At 38.7% G+C, this 18,005-nt stretch overlaps 1 protein-coding gene across 2 annotated transcripts in view; it reads right to left on the bottom strand.

Moving 5' to 3' along the window:
• The window catches only part of Srp54 (signal recognition particle 54), a 42,051-nt gene that overhangs the window by 7,503 nt on the left and 16,543 nt on the right, over positions 1-18,005 (bottom strand). For both annotated transcript variants that reach the window (XM_021179703.3, XM_085830377.1), the window contains exons 4-13: positions 15,224-15,308; positions 10,773-10,877; positions 9,355-9,421; positions 9,217-9,274; positions 6,683-6,833; positions 5,294-5,442; positions 4,784-4,884; positions 4,154-4,240; positions 1,204-1,277; positions 742-850 (exon numbers count right to left, since the gene is read on the bottom strand). In XM_021179703.3, coding sequence (XP_021035362.1) covers positions 742-850; positions 1,204-1,277; positions 4,154-4,240; positions 4,784-4,884; positions 5,294-5,442; positions 6,683-6,833; positions 9,217-9,274; positions 9,355-9,421; positions 10,773-10,877; positions 15,224-15,308 — 986 coding nt within the window. The remainder of the gene's footprint in view (positions 1-741; positions 851-1,203; positions 1,278-4,153; positions 4,241-4,783; positions 4,885-5,293; positions 5,443-6,682; positions 6,834-9,216; positions 9,275-9,354; positions 9,422-10,772; positions 10,878-15,223; positions 15,309-18,005) is intronic.

Genomic DNA, 18,005 nt, shown 5'->3' with positions numbered 1-18,005 from the left:
TCAGAAATCTGCCTGCCTCTGCCTCCCGAATGCTGGGATTAAAGGCGTGTGCCGCCACTGCCTGGCTGTTTATTTATTTATAAATAGCTTTTTAAAAAGATGTATTTACGCTGGTAAGATGGCTCAGTGGGTAAGAGCACCCGACTGCTTTTCCGAAGGTCCGAAGTTCAAATCCCAGCAACCACATGGTGACTCGCAACCACCCATAATGAGATCTGACTCCCTCTTCTGGAGTGTCTGAAGACAGCTACAGTGTACTTACATGTAATAAATTAAAAAAAAAAAAGATGTATTTATGTATATGGGTGTTTTGTCTACATGTACATTTGCACTTCAGAAGCGGGTATTGGATCCCATGGGACTACTACAGTCAAAGATGGTTGTTAGCCACCATGTGGGTCCTGGGAATTGAACATAGGACTGGATTAAAGGAGTGCACTGCTATACTTAGCCAACATTTAATTCTCTTAAGCCCAGGATTCTCTCATAATTGACTGTAACTTTCCCCATGAATTGTATCTACATAAGGAAAACTTACAACTCTCTTCAGAAGTCACTTAAAGAAGTGTTAGGCTTCATAGTTCTCCCAATGATGAATCAGTCAAAGCTTACAGGTTACTCTACATCTATCTAAAGCAATGTTTTGGTCTAAGTTTCTTCAATCTTGCCAACAAGAAAATAATGACCCTCAGAACTTGCTGACCCTCAGAAGCCTGCCCCGGGTCTGGTCACCCTTCTCACCTTGATCGTTCATACTGTCCATGATTGTCATCAGTTTCTTCAGCCTTGCCATTGACTCCTGCTCATTCCCTTTGCTCATAAAATCTGTGCCAAAGCCAGGAATCATCCCCTAAAGCAGATTTAAACAAGTCACCAAAGACTTATAGTGCTCAAAATGTCAGTATTTAAATACTAACTTTGAAACTAATTCTTAAAAGAGCCATCTTACCCAATGATTAACATAAGTATATATCTGTTCTTAGATATTACAATGAAAAACAAAACAGTATATCACATAAACTCATGAAAATGTTATAACAAAACCCCACCATTTTACAAAATTGGTATATGCTAATAAGGCAGTTGGCTCTCCTGTTATGGCCACGCCTGCTGCTTTGCAGTGTATTAAACTTGCTTTCTTTGTAAGACTAAGATAAACACAAAGAAATAGAGAAATTTTAGAAACATTTAAGGGTAACTAACCAAGATCTGACTGAATGGGCCCATTTTCATAATATTCTGAAACTGTTCATACATGTCTCGCAATGTAAACTGACCTGAAATGCAATACAAAAAAATTCAGATAGAGTAGCAAGCATGAATTCATCTTGAAGCATACTATGCAATCAACAAACATTCACTGTACAGTCACTGTGTGGAGGCCAGGATGGATGCTATGAGGAGTAGTAGGCACATGGTCAGATTGTACCACAGAGAAGCCTATTACTCTAGTACATTAGATCAACATATACAAACACACAGAAACTTAGAAACAAGGCAGACAAACTACACCTACTAAAATGGCTACAATTAAAAGGCTTGGATATAGCAAGAGCTAAAGAGAATATAGAACATGTATAATTCCTATGCAGAACAGGCAGAAATATAAAAGGATTTATAAGATCTGCAATGTCTTAATAGCTTAGCTCTCCATGATCAGAAGATGGACAGACAGAGGAAGAACAGTACCCAGTGCTAGGAGTGATGACACAATGCCTTTAATCCCAGTAGATGCAGCAGGATCTTATGAGTTTTAGGACAACCTGGTCAACATAGAGAGCTTCGGCACAGCTAGGGCTATAGAAAGAGTCCCTATATAAAAAAAATTAGGGGGCCGGGCGTGGTGGCGCACGCCTTTAATCCCAGCACTTGGGAGGCAGAGGCAGGTGGATTTCTGAGTTCGAGGCCAGCCTGGTCTACAAAGTGAGTTCCAGGACAGCCAGGGCTATACAGAGAAACCCTGTCTCGAAAAAACCAAAAAAAAAAAAAAAAAAAAAAAAAAAAAAAAATTAGTTACATATAACTTCATTGATGACTATAAAAATATTATGCTGATGGGCATAGTGGTTCACACCTGTAATTGCTACAATCAGGGGGCTGAAAAGAGAAGATTCCAAGTCTGTAGCCATTCAGGGCTAGAAAGGAAGATTCTGTCTCAAAAACAAAAACAAATTATGTGGGTTGGTCAGATGGCTCAATGGATAAAGGTACTTGCCATCCCACTTGTTGACCTGAGTTTAATCCCTGGAAACCATAAAAAGGTAGAAGTAGAGAACTGATTTCAGTTGTTCTTTGATCTGTGTATACTTGCCACAGCATGTCACTCACACACATATCACACACATAGTGATGATGATGATAACAATAACAATAATAATAAATTAAGGGAGAAATCATGCTGTGTGAAATAGACTGACTAGGGGAAGTAATTAAGAGTGCTTGCAGTTCTACTGTAAAGATTACTGTTTAGATCCTAGCATCCACTTGGACATTCATAAAGAAGTGGGACCAGCTAGATGGCTCAGTGGTATCGGCACTTGCCAACAAACCTAATGAGCCCAGAACCCACATAAGATAGAAGAAAACAGAGTCCTGCAAGTTTTGATCTGCAAGTCTTTTGATCTCCATACATATGCATGACATGACACGTCACACACACATTCATATGCACATACAACATGATTTTTTTTTTTGTAAAACAAAGTGATCACTGAACAAAAAGTCCATGCAATAGAATCAAGTGAAATCTTTAAAAGTAGAAAAGTCAAGTAACAATGTCAAATATTAACTGGAGAACATTGGAACAATAATTGTATTTGGAAAGTAAGTAGAGCTTGGTGACCACTAAACAAGCAGAGAATTAGGAATAAAGACAAAAATGCTGCAAATATCTAAGGAGTCAGAAGTCAGAGAGTAGACAGACTATGTACAGTACACAGAAGCAGAAGTAGATCACTCCTTCAAAACAGAAGGGCCTGGCATGATGCAGCCTTTAATCCCAGAATTCCTGAGGCAGAGGCAGGGGGATATGAGCCCAGCCTAGTCTACATAGCAAGCTCCAAGACTCTATTCTCAAAAGAAAAACAAAAACAACAAAGAATGACAGAAGGCAATGAAGGATAAATTCAGCCACTGAACCATATCTACTGAGGACAAGGATGTCTGATACTGAGCAAGGTCCTGTGAAGATGAAAGATGAAGAGCGCAGTGATGAGCCTTACCCTCACCTTCACAAGGGAAGGTGAGCATCAAAAGGCTGTGATAAATGACAACAATCAGAGTACAGAGGAGCATGCATCACAGGCTTCTAGGAATCAGGTAGGACATGTTAGAGAGATCAAGGCATGAGAAACTGAAAATTCAGCAGGCTGGCTCAGAAGGCTAAATATAGCAGTGTCAAAACCTTATGCAGAAGATGGGAACTAGCCTAAATATGACATCATTTACAAGCACTTTAAGGGCAATGGGGAGCTGCTGGAGGATTTTAGATCAATGGACTCAGCCAGGAATAGTGGCACACACCAGTAACTCCATCATTCCAGAGGCTGAGGCAAGGACAGTCTGGATGTGGTAGTTTGAATGGCAATGGTCCTCACAGGCCCACAGGTTTGAATATTTGGTTCCCAGTTGGTGGGCTGTTAAGGAATGATTAGAAGGTGTGGCCTTGCAGGAAAACTGTCACTGGAATGGGCTTCCAAGTTTCAAAAGCCCACACACACCATTCCCAGTCTTGTTCTCTTTGCTACACAGAATTTCAGGTTTCAGTCCCTGGCTGTCCTGGAACTCACTCTTTTGATGAGGCTGGTCTTGAACTCACAAAGATCCACCTGCCTCTGCCTCCCAAGTGCTGGGATTAAAGGTATGTGCCACCACTGCCTGGTTTATAATTTTTTTTGAAAGAAAAAAAGAAAGAAGGGAAAGTATGATAGTGCATGTCCAAAGCAGGAGGATCAAAAGTCCAAGGCCAGCCTAACTATACAGTAAGCCATGCTCTCAGAAACCCATGGTTGGGAGGTGTACTAGCAGTAAAGCACTTGCCTAGCATGTGCAAAGCCCTGGTTCACTCCTCAGCACCACGAAAAAAGAAAGAAAACAAAACAAAGCAAAACAACCAAAAACATTAAGATCAAATGCCGTTATGCTAAAAATATACCGTGCTTCAACTTCTCTATAAGTGCCTCGTTATCATCCAACTTCAATTCATTGACTTTATCAATCAGTCCTTCAATATCACCCATTCCTGAAAGACACCAAAGAGAAAAGTGAACAGATAACAATATGCTCATCTTCACATGGGCACTTGTAACAGCTCTGCAGGGCTAAGTACTCTACTGTATTTTATGTGAAAGGAACTGAAGCTAAGAAAGTTAAATTGCAGCAAAGACATAGATCAGGGAAGACAGCCCAAAGCTAACCTCCTAATTCTGTGCTCCCTAACTATCCCACTTTGAGACAACAGAAGGGTTTTTCTATCTATACAACCTCTATGACTACAACTGCATTTTCTGCATTATGTGCTCAAACTCTTCTAAAAAGCTCTCCATCTAATAAATCATGTTTCCAGGCTAACCACAGCAAAGAGGAGGGTTATCGGGCTGGGGACGCAGCTCAGTAGCACATACAAGGCCCTGGTTTTGATCTCCGGCACTTAAAGAAAAGTAAAATCAGGTTAGAATGATAAGTCACAAAAGGAAATTACCGTTTTGGACAGTAATAAACACAGGACTAAAGCCATTTGTTCTGAGATCCATACCATCTCAGAGATTATTCCATATATACTTACCAAGGAGTTTGCTGATGAAAGGCTGTGTTTTGAAAGGTTCAAAATCATCTATATGTTCCCCTGTACCAATGAAAATAATTGGACTTTTTGTGGCAGCAACTCTACAAGGAAAATAAAATAAAAAAATAACCAAAAAAGACAACAAATTCTTTAAGATATTAGACAAGATGTATAAAGTTAAAGTTCCGTGTCATGAGTTAGACCTATACCAATTGTCACGAGTTAGACCTATACCAATTGTCACGAGTTAGACCTATACCAATTGTTATGAGTTAGACCTATACCAATTTTGGGCTCCAAAATTCCTTTTGTACTTAAATCTCATTTATGGATTCTATCAATTCCATTATTATAATGTTTTTAAAAACAGAATAAGAAACGTATTCTTATCAAGCATGCGCTTGTGCACGTGCACACACACACAAACACACCCAAGGTATAAAACAAATGACTTACTGGGCAAAGGGATAGTAACACAGCCATAAGAGTAAAACTGCAACTGATACTCACGCACTAAGAGCACCACCTCCTTTCGCGTGACCGTCGAGTTTTGTCACTATTACTGAAGCTACATCTACTTTGTCTTTAAAGGCCTTCGCCTGGGCCTCACAAGCCTGTCCGATGGACGCATCCATCACATAAACAATGTTATCAGGTTGCTAGAAAGAGTAAATAAAAAGACACGTTTTTACTGCTGATACAAAAAGGTGACCACGAGCATGTATGGAATGCTTCCTATACATACTGATGCAGTAAGTACTGACTGAGGGAGCACCATGAATTAAGTGACATATAGGTCTTGACAAAGAGATAAATAGGGAAAACTTTGTGCTCATGATACGAGAAGAAACTATGATAGCCTCTTTGGAAACTATTCTGAGCTGAGACCTAAATGAAGAAGACAGGTTGCACCTTGGGCAGGTCTGAGTTGGAGGCTGAGGCCAGCAGACTCTAAAGAGCATCAGTTCTAGAATAACCAACGCTACAAAGAGAAACCCTGTCTCAAAAAAAATCCATTCACATTTGTCAAACAACAGTAGCACTAAAAATACACTAATGAGTACACATCACCAACCAAAGAGTAAGGTGTGCAACAGGTGTTAGGCTGCTTCTTACTGGGACATTATTTCCATCATAATTTCATTTTTGTCTTGTTGAGAAGAGGTGCGGTGGTTTTAATAAAAATGGTCCCCACAGCCTCCTATATTTGTATGCCTCGTCATCAGGGAATGGTGCTAATTGAGAAGGATTAGAAGGTGTGGCAATTTTGAAGTAGGTATAGCCTTGCTGGAGGAAGTGTGTCTGTCATTGGGGGTGGGCTCTGAGGTGTCAAAAGCCCAAGCTAGGCCCAGTGGCTCTCTCCTCTGCTACAGATCTGGATGTAGGACTCTTAGCTACATCTCCAGCACCATGTGTGACTGTGTGCCACCAACGTCTCAAACTGTAAGACCTACTAAACATTTTCTTTTATAAGAGTTGCCTTGGTCATGGTGTCTCTTTCACAGCAACAGAACAATGAACAATACATACACAGGTCTCACTATATAGCCTTGGCTGGCCTAGAAGGTAAGATAACATAGAGCAGGGTTGGCTTTGAACTCAGTGTTTCCCAAGTACTACAGTAAAAGGCATGTGCCACTACACCTAACTCCATCTTTAAGACCTTTAAAGGAAACACTAAATGACAATATAATGTTTCATTTTGAAAAACCCCCCAAATACTTAAGGTAAATTCTTAATTTTTCATTATTATTTTTTCTATGCTGATGACAGTAAGTCCTTTACACTCAGTGATAGTAGCTGTCTTACAGATAAGGAGTAATTTATATTCATAAACTCAAAAAGGTTTTATAGCTAAACTGAAGTTTTTAAAATGGTGCCCCATTGAAAGCTACTTACTATAGCATTAGAAACTTGAAGCATTTCTTCAAATAAAGAGTCTTCTTGTTTGTGACGACCACTTGTATCAACAATAATAATTTCAAAATTTTCATTTTTGAATTTCTCCACTCCTTCAGAAGCAATGATGACAGGATCCATTTCAGTATAGCTATTTAAGATGGACAAATGATTTAACAACACCACAATGGGAAAACATTCAAATATTATTTACTTGGAAACTGTCAGTTTACTTTTAATCTACTCTGAAAACAATTAAATTATTATATTTTCAATTTAGAAGAAATTACTAATAATAAATACAGAAGCCCATTTCTTTAGCATCATGAGATACCACTAAACTTTTCCTAAGTCTGCATAACTACTGCAGGTTTTTTCTGAATTGTTTCCTTAAACATTTTTTGATATCTTCTTTAATAAATGAAGTCATATTACAAAGTGCATTTTAACTGCTTTTCCATTTAACAACCTTCTGTTATAATTTTATAAAGTTATTAAATGCTTCTGTGAAATAATATTTTTAGATTATACAGCATCCCACCAGATGACATCATCATTTACTGTGTGCATTGATGTTGGACATTTATGCTTTTTCTGGTATGTTAGTATTAAAACAGACATGAGCCAAAACAAATACTTCCCTAAAAAAATCAACCTCCCCCCCAAAAAAAAACAGGGGCAGGGCCTGGAGAGATAGAAAAGCACTTAAGAATACTGGGTGTTCTTCCAGAGGACCTAGGTTTAGTTCCCAGCACCCATAAAGCTGGGCTCATAACCAGGTTAACTCTAGTTCCAAGCGATACAATGTCCTCCTCTAGTCTCCAATGGCACCAGGCAGGCACACACACGGTAGACATATATGCAGGTAAAACACCCATGCAGAGAGAATAAATAAATTAAAATGACAGTTATTACCATTTTTGTAAATTTATAAGGAAACGGGATCAAAGATCTTCATAGAAAGTGACAATGACTATATATGTATACACATAGTAGGCTTCATAAAAGATTGCAGTAATTATTTTTAAGGGGGAGTTTTAAAGGGGAGATTGTTATAACAAACAACACAACACAGTGTACCACTGCATTCACTCTTCTTTATTATATGCATCCTCTTATTTACTTGGTCTTCTACAGGTGCATGCTCATAAGCGTGAATACGTAAGCATACACTATGAATACAATAGTGCACCTGAGAAGTCACAGGGTACCTTGAAGCAGTAGGTTCTCTTTCCACCATCAAGGTCTTAGGAATTAAACTCAAGTTGCCAGTGTTGGTGACAAGTGACTTTACCTGATGAGCCAGCACATTAGTCCCCACTATATTCAACTTTCAAAAGAGAATTATTTTATTTATTTTATATGTGAGTATACTGTTGCTCTCTTCAGACACAGCAGAAGAGGGCATCAGACCTCATTACAGATGGCTGTGAGCCACCATGTGGTTGATGAGACTTGAACTCAGGACCTCTGGAAGAGGGCTCAGTGCTCTTAACTGCTGAGCCATCTCCACAGCCCCCACTGTATTTATTTTAATGAATGTTCTTTTGAAGGGAGGAGGTTGTTTTGTCTTTTGCTTTGCTCTAGTGGAACTACGTATTAAACTCAGGGCCTTGTATATCCTAGGCAAGTACTCTATCCATAAGCTACATGCCAGTCTCCTTTGATGAGTTTTGACAGATGTATACAATCCATATATAGCCATTAGTAGGACTCTAGGTTCAAAGCTGTGCTGGCTAGTTTTGTGTCAACTTGACACAAGCTGAGATTATTTAACAGTAGGAACTCAATTAAGAAAAACGCTCCCAGAAGAACCATGTGGAGGAGCCAATCACCAGCGTCTCCCCATGGCCTCTACATGAGCTCTGCCTCCAGGTCCCTGTCTCATTGGAGGTCCTGTCCCAATTTCCTTCAATGATGAACTATTGTGTGGAAGTGTGAGCCAGGTAAACCTCTCCTCCCAAAGTCGCTCCTGGTGTTTCACTGTAGCAAAACTAAGACAGCTGTCAAATAATCATTTTGATCTAAAGTAACCTATCTTCCTATAAACATATGTAACATAGATGATAATAAAACAGCACTAAAGGGCTAATTAGATATGCTAATATGTGCTTCATTTGTAGTGTTATAAAGATACACCTATTTGTAGGTGTGTGTGTGTACACATACAAGTAGTGATACCACACATTGAAGTGCCACAGCATACATGTGGAGGTCAAACCCCCTGAAGTTGGTTCTCTCCTACCATGTTTCTTTCCTTTTCATGTTTCAGGTTGTCAGGCCCTTACTTTTAATTTTTTTTCCTACTACATACTTTCTATCCCCTGGCAGCTATTAATAAGGTATGCTTCTGATGTCTTAAAACGAAAAAAGGACTGTGTGTATGGTGCCACACATCTTGTGATCCCAGCACTCAGAAGACTGAGACAGAAGAATCACAAGCCAGAGGCCAGCCTGGACTGCTACAGTTTTCCAGGACAGACTAGACTAAAACTGAGACTGAGTACCACCAACCAAAGGCAACAGTAGCCTACCTGCCATAGAACGGGATTCTTGCTTTGGTGGCATTCTGTTTTAGCTGGTCAAAGGCTCCTAGAAGAGAAAGAGGTAATGAAGCCTCCAATACGACAACAGAAAGAACAGTAAACAGATTTTAAATTTCAACACACTACCTGCTCTGAATGTATCTGCACATATCAAACAGGTCTTCCAACCTTTCCTCTGGTAATAATATGCTAACTGGGAAAGGAAGATTCAAAATAAATTATCAGAAAATATAATAAATCATTTTATATACAACTTCATCGTTTAATCTTAGTATCTAAGGAGTAAAGTAAAACTTCATAATTCTCTTATGAATTCTCTTGAATGCAACAAAATATTAAGGCACAGCAAAATCTCTTGAGTTTAAATTGTCATTTAATGACTGTAAGATGAAAAAGCAACAATAATTACTGTTAAAAATGTTAACTTGTAATGTTAAGGCCAAAATAATTAATACTATCTTTTAAAAATAACCATTTCTCCTGCCCTTAAACTATAACATGGTTAAAGTCTGTTTGTGGGGGAAAGAAAAAAAAAAATCTAGCAATTAAGTTGGGGAACCCAATTCTAGGAAAAAAAAAAGTACCATAAAATAAAATAAAATAAAATAAAATATCAATATAAGAATATGTAATATAGCCGGGCGTGGTGGCGCATGCCTTTAATCCCAGCACTTGGGAGGCAGAGGCAGGCGGATTTCTGAGTTCGAGGCCAGCCTGGTCTACAGAGTGAGTTCCAGGACAGCCAGGACTACACGGAGAAACCCTGTCTCGAAAAACCAAAAAAAAAGAATATGTAATATAGCCAGGCGGTAGTGGCACACGCCTTTAATCCCATACTTGGTAGGCAGAGACAGGAGGATTTCTGAGTTCAAGGCCAGCCTGGTCTACAAAGTGAGTTCCAGGACAGCCAGGGCTACACAGAGAAACCCTGTCTCGAACCCCCCCCCCAAAAGAATATGTAATATAAAAGGTCATATTATATACAGTGGGAAACTCAAAGGAGAATTTTGTGTCGAAACAAAGAAAATATCCCGTGTGCACGAGAGCCCTACCTCACATACACACCCTACCCTCTCTTTCACCATGTTGCCCTGTCTGGGCTGGAAGTAACTATAACACAAGCTGGCCTCAACACTCTATCTGGCCATACTTACTCTTTAAGGGCAGAAATTGCTTCTTCTGTTTCAAAAGAAACCAGAATTAACATTGTTTTTTATTGTGTTTTGGTTTTGATTTGGTTTGTTTTTTTTGGAGATGGCCTCCTACCATTAAGGCTGACCTCAAACTCACCATGGAGCTGAGGATTCCTTCAATTCCTGACCTCCCTACCTCCACAAGGGGCTGGAACTACAGTCACACATCACCACACCTGGTGTAGAAAGGAAACTATAGGATTCTATGTTTTTTCCTATAAAAATATTACAAAAGCAGAAAAGATGTACCAAGTAACAAAACTGTAAAACAACAATCTATAGCTTAACTTTAAAATAAAACTCTATTTATACAAATATATCTTCCACGTGACTTTTTTAAGGAGTATTTACCTTTGAACACGTTGTCGTTTTACCACTCCCTTGCAATCCAACAAACATGATCACATTTTGCTTTCCCTTAGTCGGTGTCCACGCTTTAACTCCAGGGTCTACAAGCTACACACCAGAAAGAAAAATATCAGACTACTGTGTGGCATTCAAAACTTCCTCTCCCTATGACATTTATGTCAAGCTAAGGATATTTTCATTTTATTGAAGTCACCATAATCCCAGCATTCTGAGGCAACTCTAGCAGTCCCCACTTTGTACAGAGTAAAATTTAAGAGTTTTATACAATATTGCAGTGTTGATGCCATACTCAGGCCTTTCTTAACAAAAGGTGATTACCAAACTTGATACCAAGGTTCAATCCCCAGGAGCCACAGGGTAGAAAGAAACAGCCAACTCCCTCAAGTTGTTAAACATAATACATACTTGCCAGCCACACAAACGCAAAATAAATGATGCAATTTTTAAAATTTCTCATATGAAGCTGAAGCTACCGAAAATATTTTGTTATTTAGCATATATACATTTATATTACTCAAATGTTATCATTTTAGCAGCAATCTATATAATAAGATGTTATATTTCTTTTCTCATATACTAAGTCTTCAAATCCAGCCTTTTAAATTAGCCTTTCCTATTAAATTAAATTAAGAAAAGAATTAAAAGCTGGTTTTGATAATAGGGACAGACCCAGAGCTTCATAGAGCAAGGCAGACACTCCCCTATTTATGTGGTTTCACCTTTTCTTTCTTTTTATTTAAATTAGTGTGTTTAATTTAATTTCCTACTTGAATGATTTAGCCTAAGTGCATTACAAGCCCTCAATAATCACGTGTCTAGAGGCTTCTGTACTGGTACGCACATTCAACTTGACAAATGTTTGTGTGAAGCAAAATAATAAATGACACATGAAGACACCTTCTGATGCAAATATTAAATTTTCTAATACTAAAAGATCTATAAAGCTTTTTCCTAAAGAAAGCAAGGGAGGACAATCTAATTTTATAATGGGTTAGTGGGAATGAGTCACATAGGTACAGTTTCCCAACACAAGGCTTATTTTTTTTGTTTTATTTTTGAGAGTCTCGTTACCTAAGCCAGCCATGAACTATGTAGCTAAGGCTAGCAAAAAATTACTGATTCTCCTCCTTCTAAGAACTTGAAAACCTGGGATTACAGACATACCCTACTATATGCCAAGTATAAAGCATTCTAAAAGGCACTCAAAAGCTTAATTTTGACCCCATTTAGAGCCAGAAATAATTATTCGCACATGATTTTTGATGATTGGTGATTAAACAGATCTCTCTAGGTTGGTTTGGAACGCACTATGTAGCCCAGGCTATCCTAGAACTCCTGCGGCAGCATCTGAACAGCATTCCCTGCTAGGATTATAGGGGTGAGCTGCCAGGTCTGGTGTAAATAAACCTTTAGTGGGACACAACTATGTTCATTCATTTACTATCTTTGTATTTCAAAAGCAAAGCTGAAGAGCTGCAAAAGAGAACATGTAGTTCATCATATTCCAAACCCTTATAAGTTAGTCTGCCAAACTCACCCTAGGTAATACCATCAAGGTCATGAGTTACTACATATGGTTTCAGGGGAAACTTGGTAAAGAGAAGGGGAAAACAAACCAGAACACATCTTGTCCCTTTTCCAAGCATGTGTACAACTTTGGAAAACTTCTAAAATAGGCAAAATCTGTCTTAAAACAAGACCACTTCCCTTCCTGCCATATCTTTTCAAAATAGAAAGGCTGCCCTACATTTACCTCCATTTTATACATTCATGGCAGAATAACTCAGCTATTATCACTGAACATTTCATAAATCTATCCTTTCTTCTTCCTACACTTGAAATGTTTCTAACCTTTTTGTTTGAAAAATCCTTTCTAAACACACTCATTTATATAGGTTAGCTGTAATGTGTAATCTGAAACCATGTAAATCTTAAGTCTGCGGTATTGAAGCTGTGCCTCTACCCTATACTTAGCACAGGTTCTGTCCTAGTGCATGATTCTACACCACCATCCATTTAGTCTCTTAAACACGGGCTTACTGCATTATGCAAGTTTCACATTATCACTTATTAAAAATCTTGACTTAATGTCAGTACTGCTTTCGTCAGGAAAATAACATCAGGATTCTATCAAACTCATATTAAAGATGCAACGTCTACTTGTTTTGTGTGGTGTTAGAGATTCAAACTAGGGACCCCTGGTTCATATATTTTTCACATAAAATTTTATCTCTAATTTTTATCACCAGCTACAATATTGTCAGTTATTTTCCTTAAAGTGACAGGTTTACTTCATTTTGGAAAAAAATTCTCCCAAATTAAGTCCAGGTCAGAAATAACCAGATTATATGCTTATTATTCATTTATATAAAATAGTACTCTATGCAAGTAGCAGTGACTTCAGCTTGCAACTGAAGTCATAGATGTGACTTCCCAAGAGGATTAAGAAAGTTGAGTAGAGCTGGGCAATGGTGGCGCATGCCTTTAATCCCAGCACTAGGAAGGCAGAGGCAGGAAGATTTCTGAGTTCAAGGCCAGCCTGGTCTACAGAGTTAGTTCCAGGACAGCCAGGACTATACAGAGAAACCCTGTCTTGAAAAAGAAAAAAAAAATCCAAAAAAAAAAAAAAAGAAAAAGAAAAAAAAAAAGTTGAGTACAGCAGACAGAATTTTACCTATATTTCCCATTTCATCCACAGAAACTTAAAACGATATATGCATAGTCAACCATCACAATTTAATATAATTGATAATATGTTTGTGTGGTCATGGATTTAAGTGAAAGCTGGCACTTTAAGTGGTAAAGTCCCTAGTCACTAATAATATAATTTAGTTGGTGTTACTGTCTTTCTGTTTATTTTTTCAGACAGTGCCTCATTATGTAACATGGCTGGCCTTACATTCAGAGATCCATCTGCCTCTGTCTTCCTGTTTCAGGATGTAGGATGAAAAGAAGATATGTTTAAAATTCTTAAATATTTGAACCTTCTCCCCATCTGAACTTGTAAAATAAAGGCCAGAGCTGGTGACTGGGCAGTAGAAGGGAAGGTGGAGCTGAAAAGTTTGGGGGAGAGGAAGGGAGAAGGCATGACGGAGGAAGAGGAAGGAGAATGGAGCAGAAGCATGTGGCTTAGAGAAACTGCAAGTTCTAAGGGGTCTCAGAGATGGGAAGAGGGTAGTGTAGCAGTAGACCTGCCCAATCTAGACGTGCAGCTTGTATTCCTATTAATTGAGTTGTGATTTCTTTGGGTTGGAGATTTACCACAACATGTCTTATTTTATGCCACGAGGTATAAAGAATGAAGGCGAGCACAGAAAGATCTGGAAGGAAGTAATGGGATTAAGAGTATGTGCCACCACAGTCAGCTGGTATTCATGACTCATGCTAGCAGGTTGTCAGGCTGTGTAAATACCGGCACAGTAAAAAGGTAAAGAGGGCAAGCCAGAGATACAGTTTAATGACACAGCATATGCTTGTCATTAGGTTCAATCCCCAGCAGGACACACCAGAGTAAATAATGTTTTAATATTACTATGAAAGCTGTTTTAACTTTGCTTTGTATCCTTAGCATTGCTCTGGACTGTAAGCGTCTCTGAGATAAGGACCGGTACGTGGCTGTCCACAGTACCTGGTGTACTGCCTTGAATAAAGTAGTTGCACAACCAATGCTTCCCAATGAAGTTCCAGAACTTATGATAATTCTTACAAAAGATCTAAATTTAGTTTCCAGCACCTACATCAGGTAGCTACCAACCACTTGTAACTCCAGCTCCAGGGCAATCCAAAGTCTTTGACATCCAGAAGCAGAATCACAGGCACACATCCAGACATAGACACACAGAAATATGTTTTCAAACAATTTTCAGTTTATTTTTGTTATTCATTTTTATATTATTCATTTCATGTGTGTTTTGTCTACATGTATGTATGTACCATGTGGCACCTGTAGTGATCAGAAGATGGCATCAGATCCTCTGGAACCGGAGTTACAGATGGTTGTGAATCACCATGTGGATGCTAAGAGCTGAACCTGGGGATCCTCGACAAGAGGACAAGTATTCTTAACTGCTCAGCCAGCTCCCCAGGCCCAAACACGGTTGTTTTTTTTTTAAATAGCCCACTTTCAGAAAAGTAATAGTCCTTCCATTTATTTCCGAACTTTTTCCCCTGTGTGTGTGTGTGTGTGCGCGTGTGTATCTGTCTGTGCTCATGTCCCATGACACACATGTGAAAGTCAGGGAACTGCTACAGGAGCCAACTACCCCCTTCTACCACACAGGCTCCAGGATCGAGTTAGGTTGTTATTGCAAGAGAAGCATCTTGACGGCTCAAATCTATACTTCAATACGGACCGGACGGACTGTCCATAAAAGACATCAGAAGGGACTCAAGAGCACCGAGCTGATGGACTCATAATCTTGATATACTTTTACCTTTACAAGTTCTTTAAATACAGCATGCTGAATCATTTTTCTTTTGTTCAATCCAGATGCCATCTCTTCAAGATCAATTGCAGACCTTCAAAATGGTGACAATTGGGATAAGAAGAAGTCAGTGAAGATAATCTCAAACTACTTCTATCCCATAGGATGTAAGAGTATCTCATGTAATTATTCATATTAATTAGCATTCAAATAATTGCTATAGATTTATAAGGCTATACCACAAGGAATTATCATATAAATCACTAGATGTAGACTCTGTAGTGTTTGAAGGCTTACAGGTCAATGCATAATTAATTTCTCTGGCTATAACTATAAAATTTTATTTTTTTACAAATTGCAACTTTTATACCCAGAGAATCACGCTGACTTTCTAGCTAACTGTTTCCATGCTAGTAGTTCTGTATCTTCTCCCAGACTATCAGTGTAAAAGAAGGAATGCTAGACTAGTAGTTCTGTATCTTCTCCCAGACTACCAATGTAAAAGAAGGAATGCTAGACTAGTAGTTCTGTATCTTCTCCCAGACTATCAATGGAAAAGAAGGAATGCTAGACTAGTAGTTCTGTATCTTCTCCCAGACTACCAATGGAAAAGAAGGAATGCTAGACTAGTAGTTCTGTATCTTCTCCCAGACTATCAATGTAAAAGAAGGAATGCTAGACTAGTAGTTCTGTATCTTCTCCCAGACTATCAATGGAAAAGAAGGAATGCTAGACTAGTAGTTCTGTATCTTCTCCCAGACTACCAATGTAAAAGAAGGAATGCTAGACTAGTAGTTCTGTATCTTCTCCCAGACTATCAATGGAAAAGAAGGAATGCTAGACTAGTAGTTCTGTATCTTCTCCCAGACTATCAATGGAAAAGAAGGAATGCTAGACTAGTAGTTCTGTATCTTCTCCCAGACTATCAATGTAAAAGAAGGAATGCTAGACTAGTAGTTCTGTATCTTCTCCCAGACTATCAATGGAAAAGAAGGAATGCTAGACTAGTAGTTCTGTATCTTCTCCCAGACTACCAATGTAAAAGAAGGAATGCTAGACTAGTAGTTCTGTATCTTCTCCCAGACTATCAGTGTAAAAGAAGGAATGCTAGACTAGTAGTTCTGTATCTTCTCCCAGACTATCAGTGTAAAAGAAGGAATGCTAGACTAGTAGTTCTGTATCTTCTCCCAGACTATCAATGGAAAAGAAGGAATGCTAGACTAGTAGTTCTGTATCTTCTCCCAGACTATCAATGGAAAAGAAGGAATGCTAGACTAGTAGTTCTGTATCTTCTCCCAGACTACCAATGTAAAAGAAGGAATGCTAGACTAGTAGTTCTGTATCTTCTCCCAGACTACCAATGGAAAAGAAGGAATGCTAGACTAGTAGTTCTGTATCTTCTCCCAGACTACCAATGTAAAAGAAGGAATGCTAGACTAGTAGTTCTGTATCTTCTCCCAGACTATCAGTGTAAAAGAAGGAATGCTAGACTAGTAGTTCTGTATCTTCTCCCAGACTACCAATGTAAAAGAAGGAATGCTAGACTAGTAGTTCTGTATCTTCTCCCAGACTATCAATGGAAAAGAAGGAATGCTAGACTAGTAGTTCTGTATCTTCTCCCAGACTACCAATGGAAAAGAAGGAATGCTAGACTAGTAGTTCTGTATCTTCTCCCAGACTATCAATGGAAAAGAAGGAATGCTAGACTAGTAGTTCTGTATCTTCTCCCAGACTATCAATGGAAAAGAAGGAATGCTAGACTAGTAGTTCTGTATCTTCTCCCAGACTACCAATGTAAAAGAAGGAATGCTAGACTAGTAGTTCTGTATCTTCTCCCAGACTATCAATGGAAAAGAAGGAATGCTAGACTAGTAGTTCTGTATCTTCTCCCAGACTATCAATGGAAAAGAAGGAATGCTAGACTAGTAGTTCTGTATCTTCTCCCAGACTATCAATGTAAAAGAAGGAATGCTAGACTAGTAGTTCTGTATCTTCTCCCAGACTATCAATGGAAAAGAAGGAATGCTAGACTAGTAGTTCTGTATCTTCTCCCAGACTACCAATGTAAAAGAAGGAATGCTAGACTAGTAGTTCTGTATCTTCTCCCAGACTATCAGTGTAAAAGAAGGAATGCTAGACTAGTAGTTCTGTATCTTCTCCCAGACTATCAGTGTAAAAGAAGGAATGCTAGACTAGTAGTTCTGTATCTTCTCCCAGACTATCAATGGAAAAGAAGGAATGCTAGACTAGTAGTTCTGTATCTTCTCCCAGACTATCAATGGAAAAGAAGGAATGCTAGACTAGTAGTTCTGTATCTTCTCCCAGACTACCAATGTAAAAGAAGGAATGCTAGACTAGTAGTTCTGTATCTTCTCCCAGACTACCAATGTAAAAGAAGGAATGCTAGACTAGTAGTTCTGTATCTTCTCCCAGACTACCAATGTAAAAGAAGGAATGCTAGACTAGTAGTTCTGTATCTTCTCCCAGACTATCAATGGAAAAGAAGGAATGCTAGACTAGTAGTTCTGTATCTTCTCCCAGACTACCAATGTAAAAGAAGGAATGCTAGACTAGTAGTTCTGTATCTTCTCCCAGACTACCAATGTAAAAGAAGGAATGCTAGACTAGTAGTTCTGTATCTTCTCCCAGACTATCAATGTAAAAGAAGGAATGCTAGACTAGTAGTTCTGTATCTTCTCCCAGACTACCAATGTAAAAGAAGGAATGCTAGACTAGTAGTTCTGTATCTTCTCCCAGACTATCAATGGAAAAGAAGGAATGCTAGACTAGT

This window comes from Mus caroli, unplaced genomic scaffold, assembly GCF_978045245.1.
Source record: "Mus caroli unplaced genomic scaffold, Mus_caroli_1 scaffold_14, whole genome shotgun sequence".
Taxonomy (NCBI): Eukaryota; Metazoa; Chordata; class Mammalia; order Rodentia; family Muridae; genus Mus; species Mus caroli.
The sequence above is the reverse complement of the archived record's forward strand: the minus strand, read 5'-3'. Positions and strand labels throughout refer to the sequence as shown.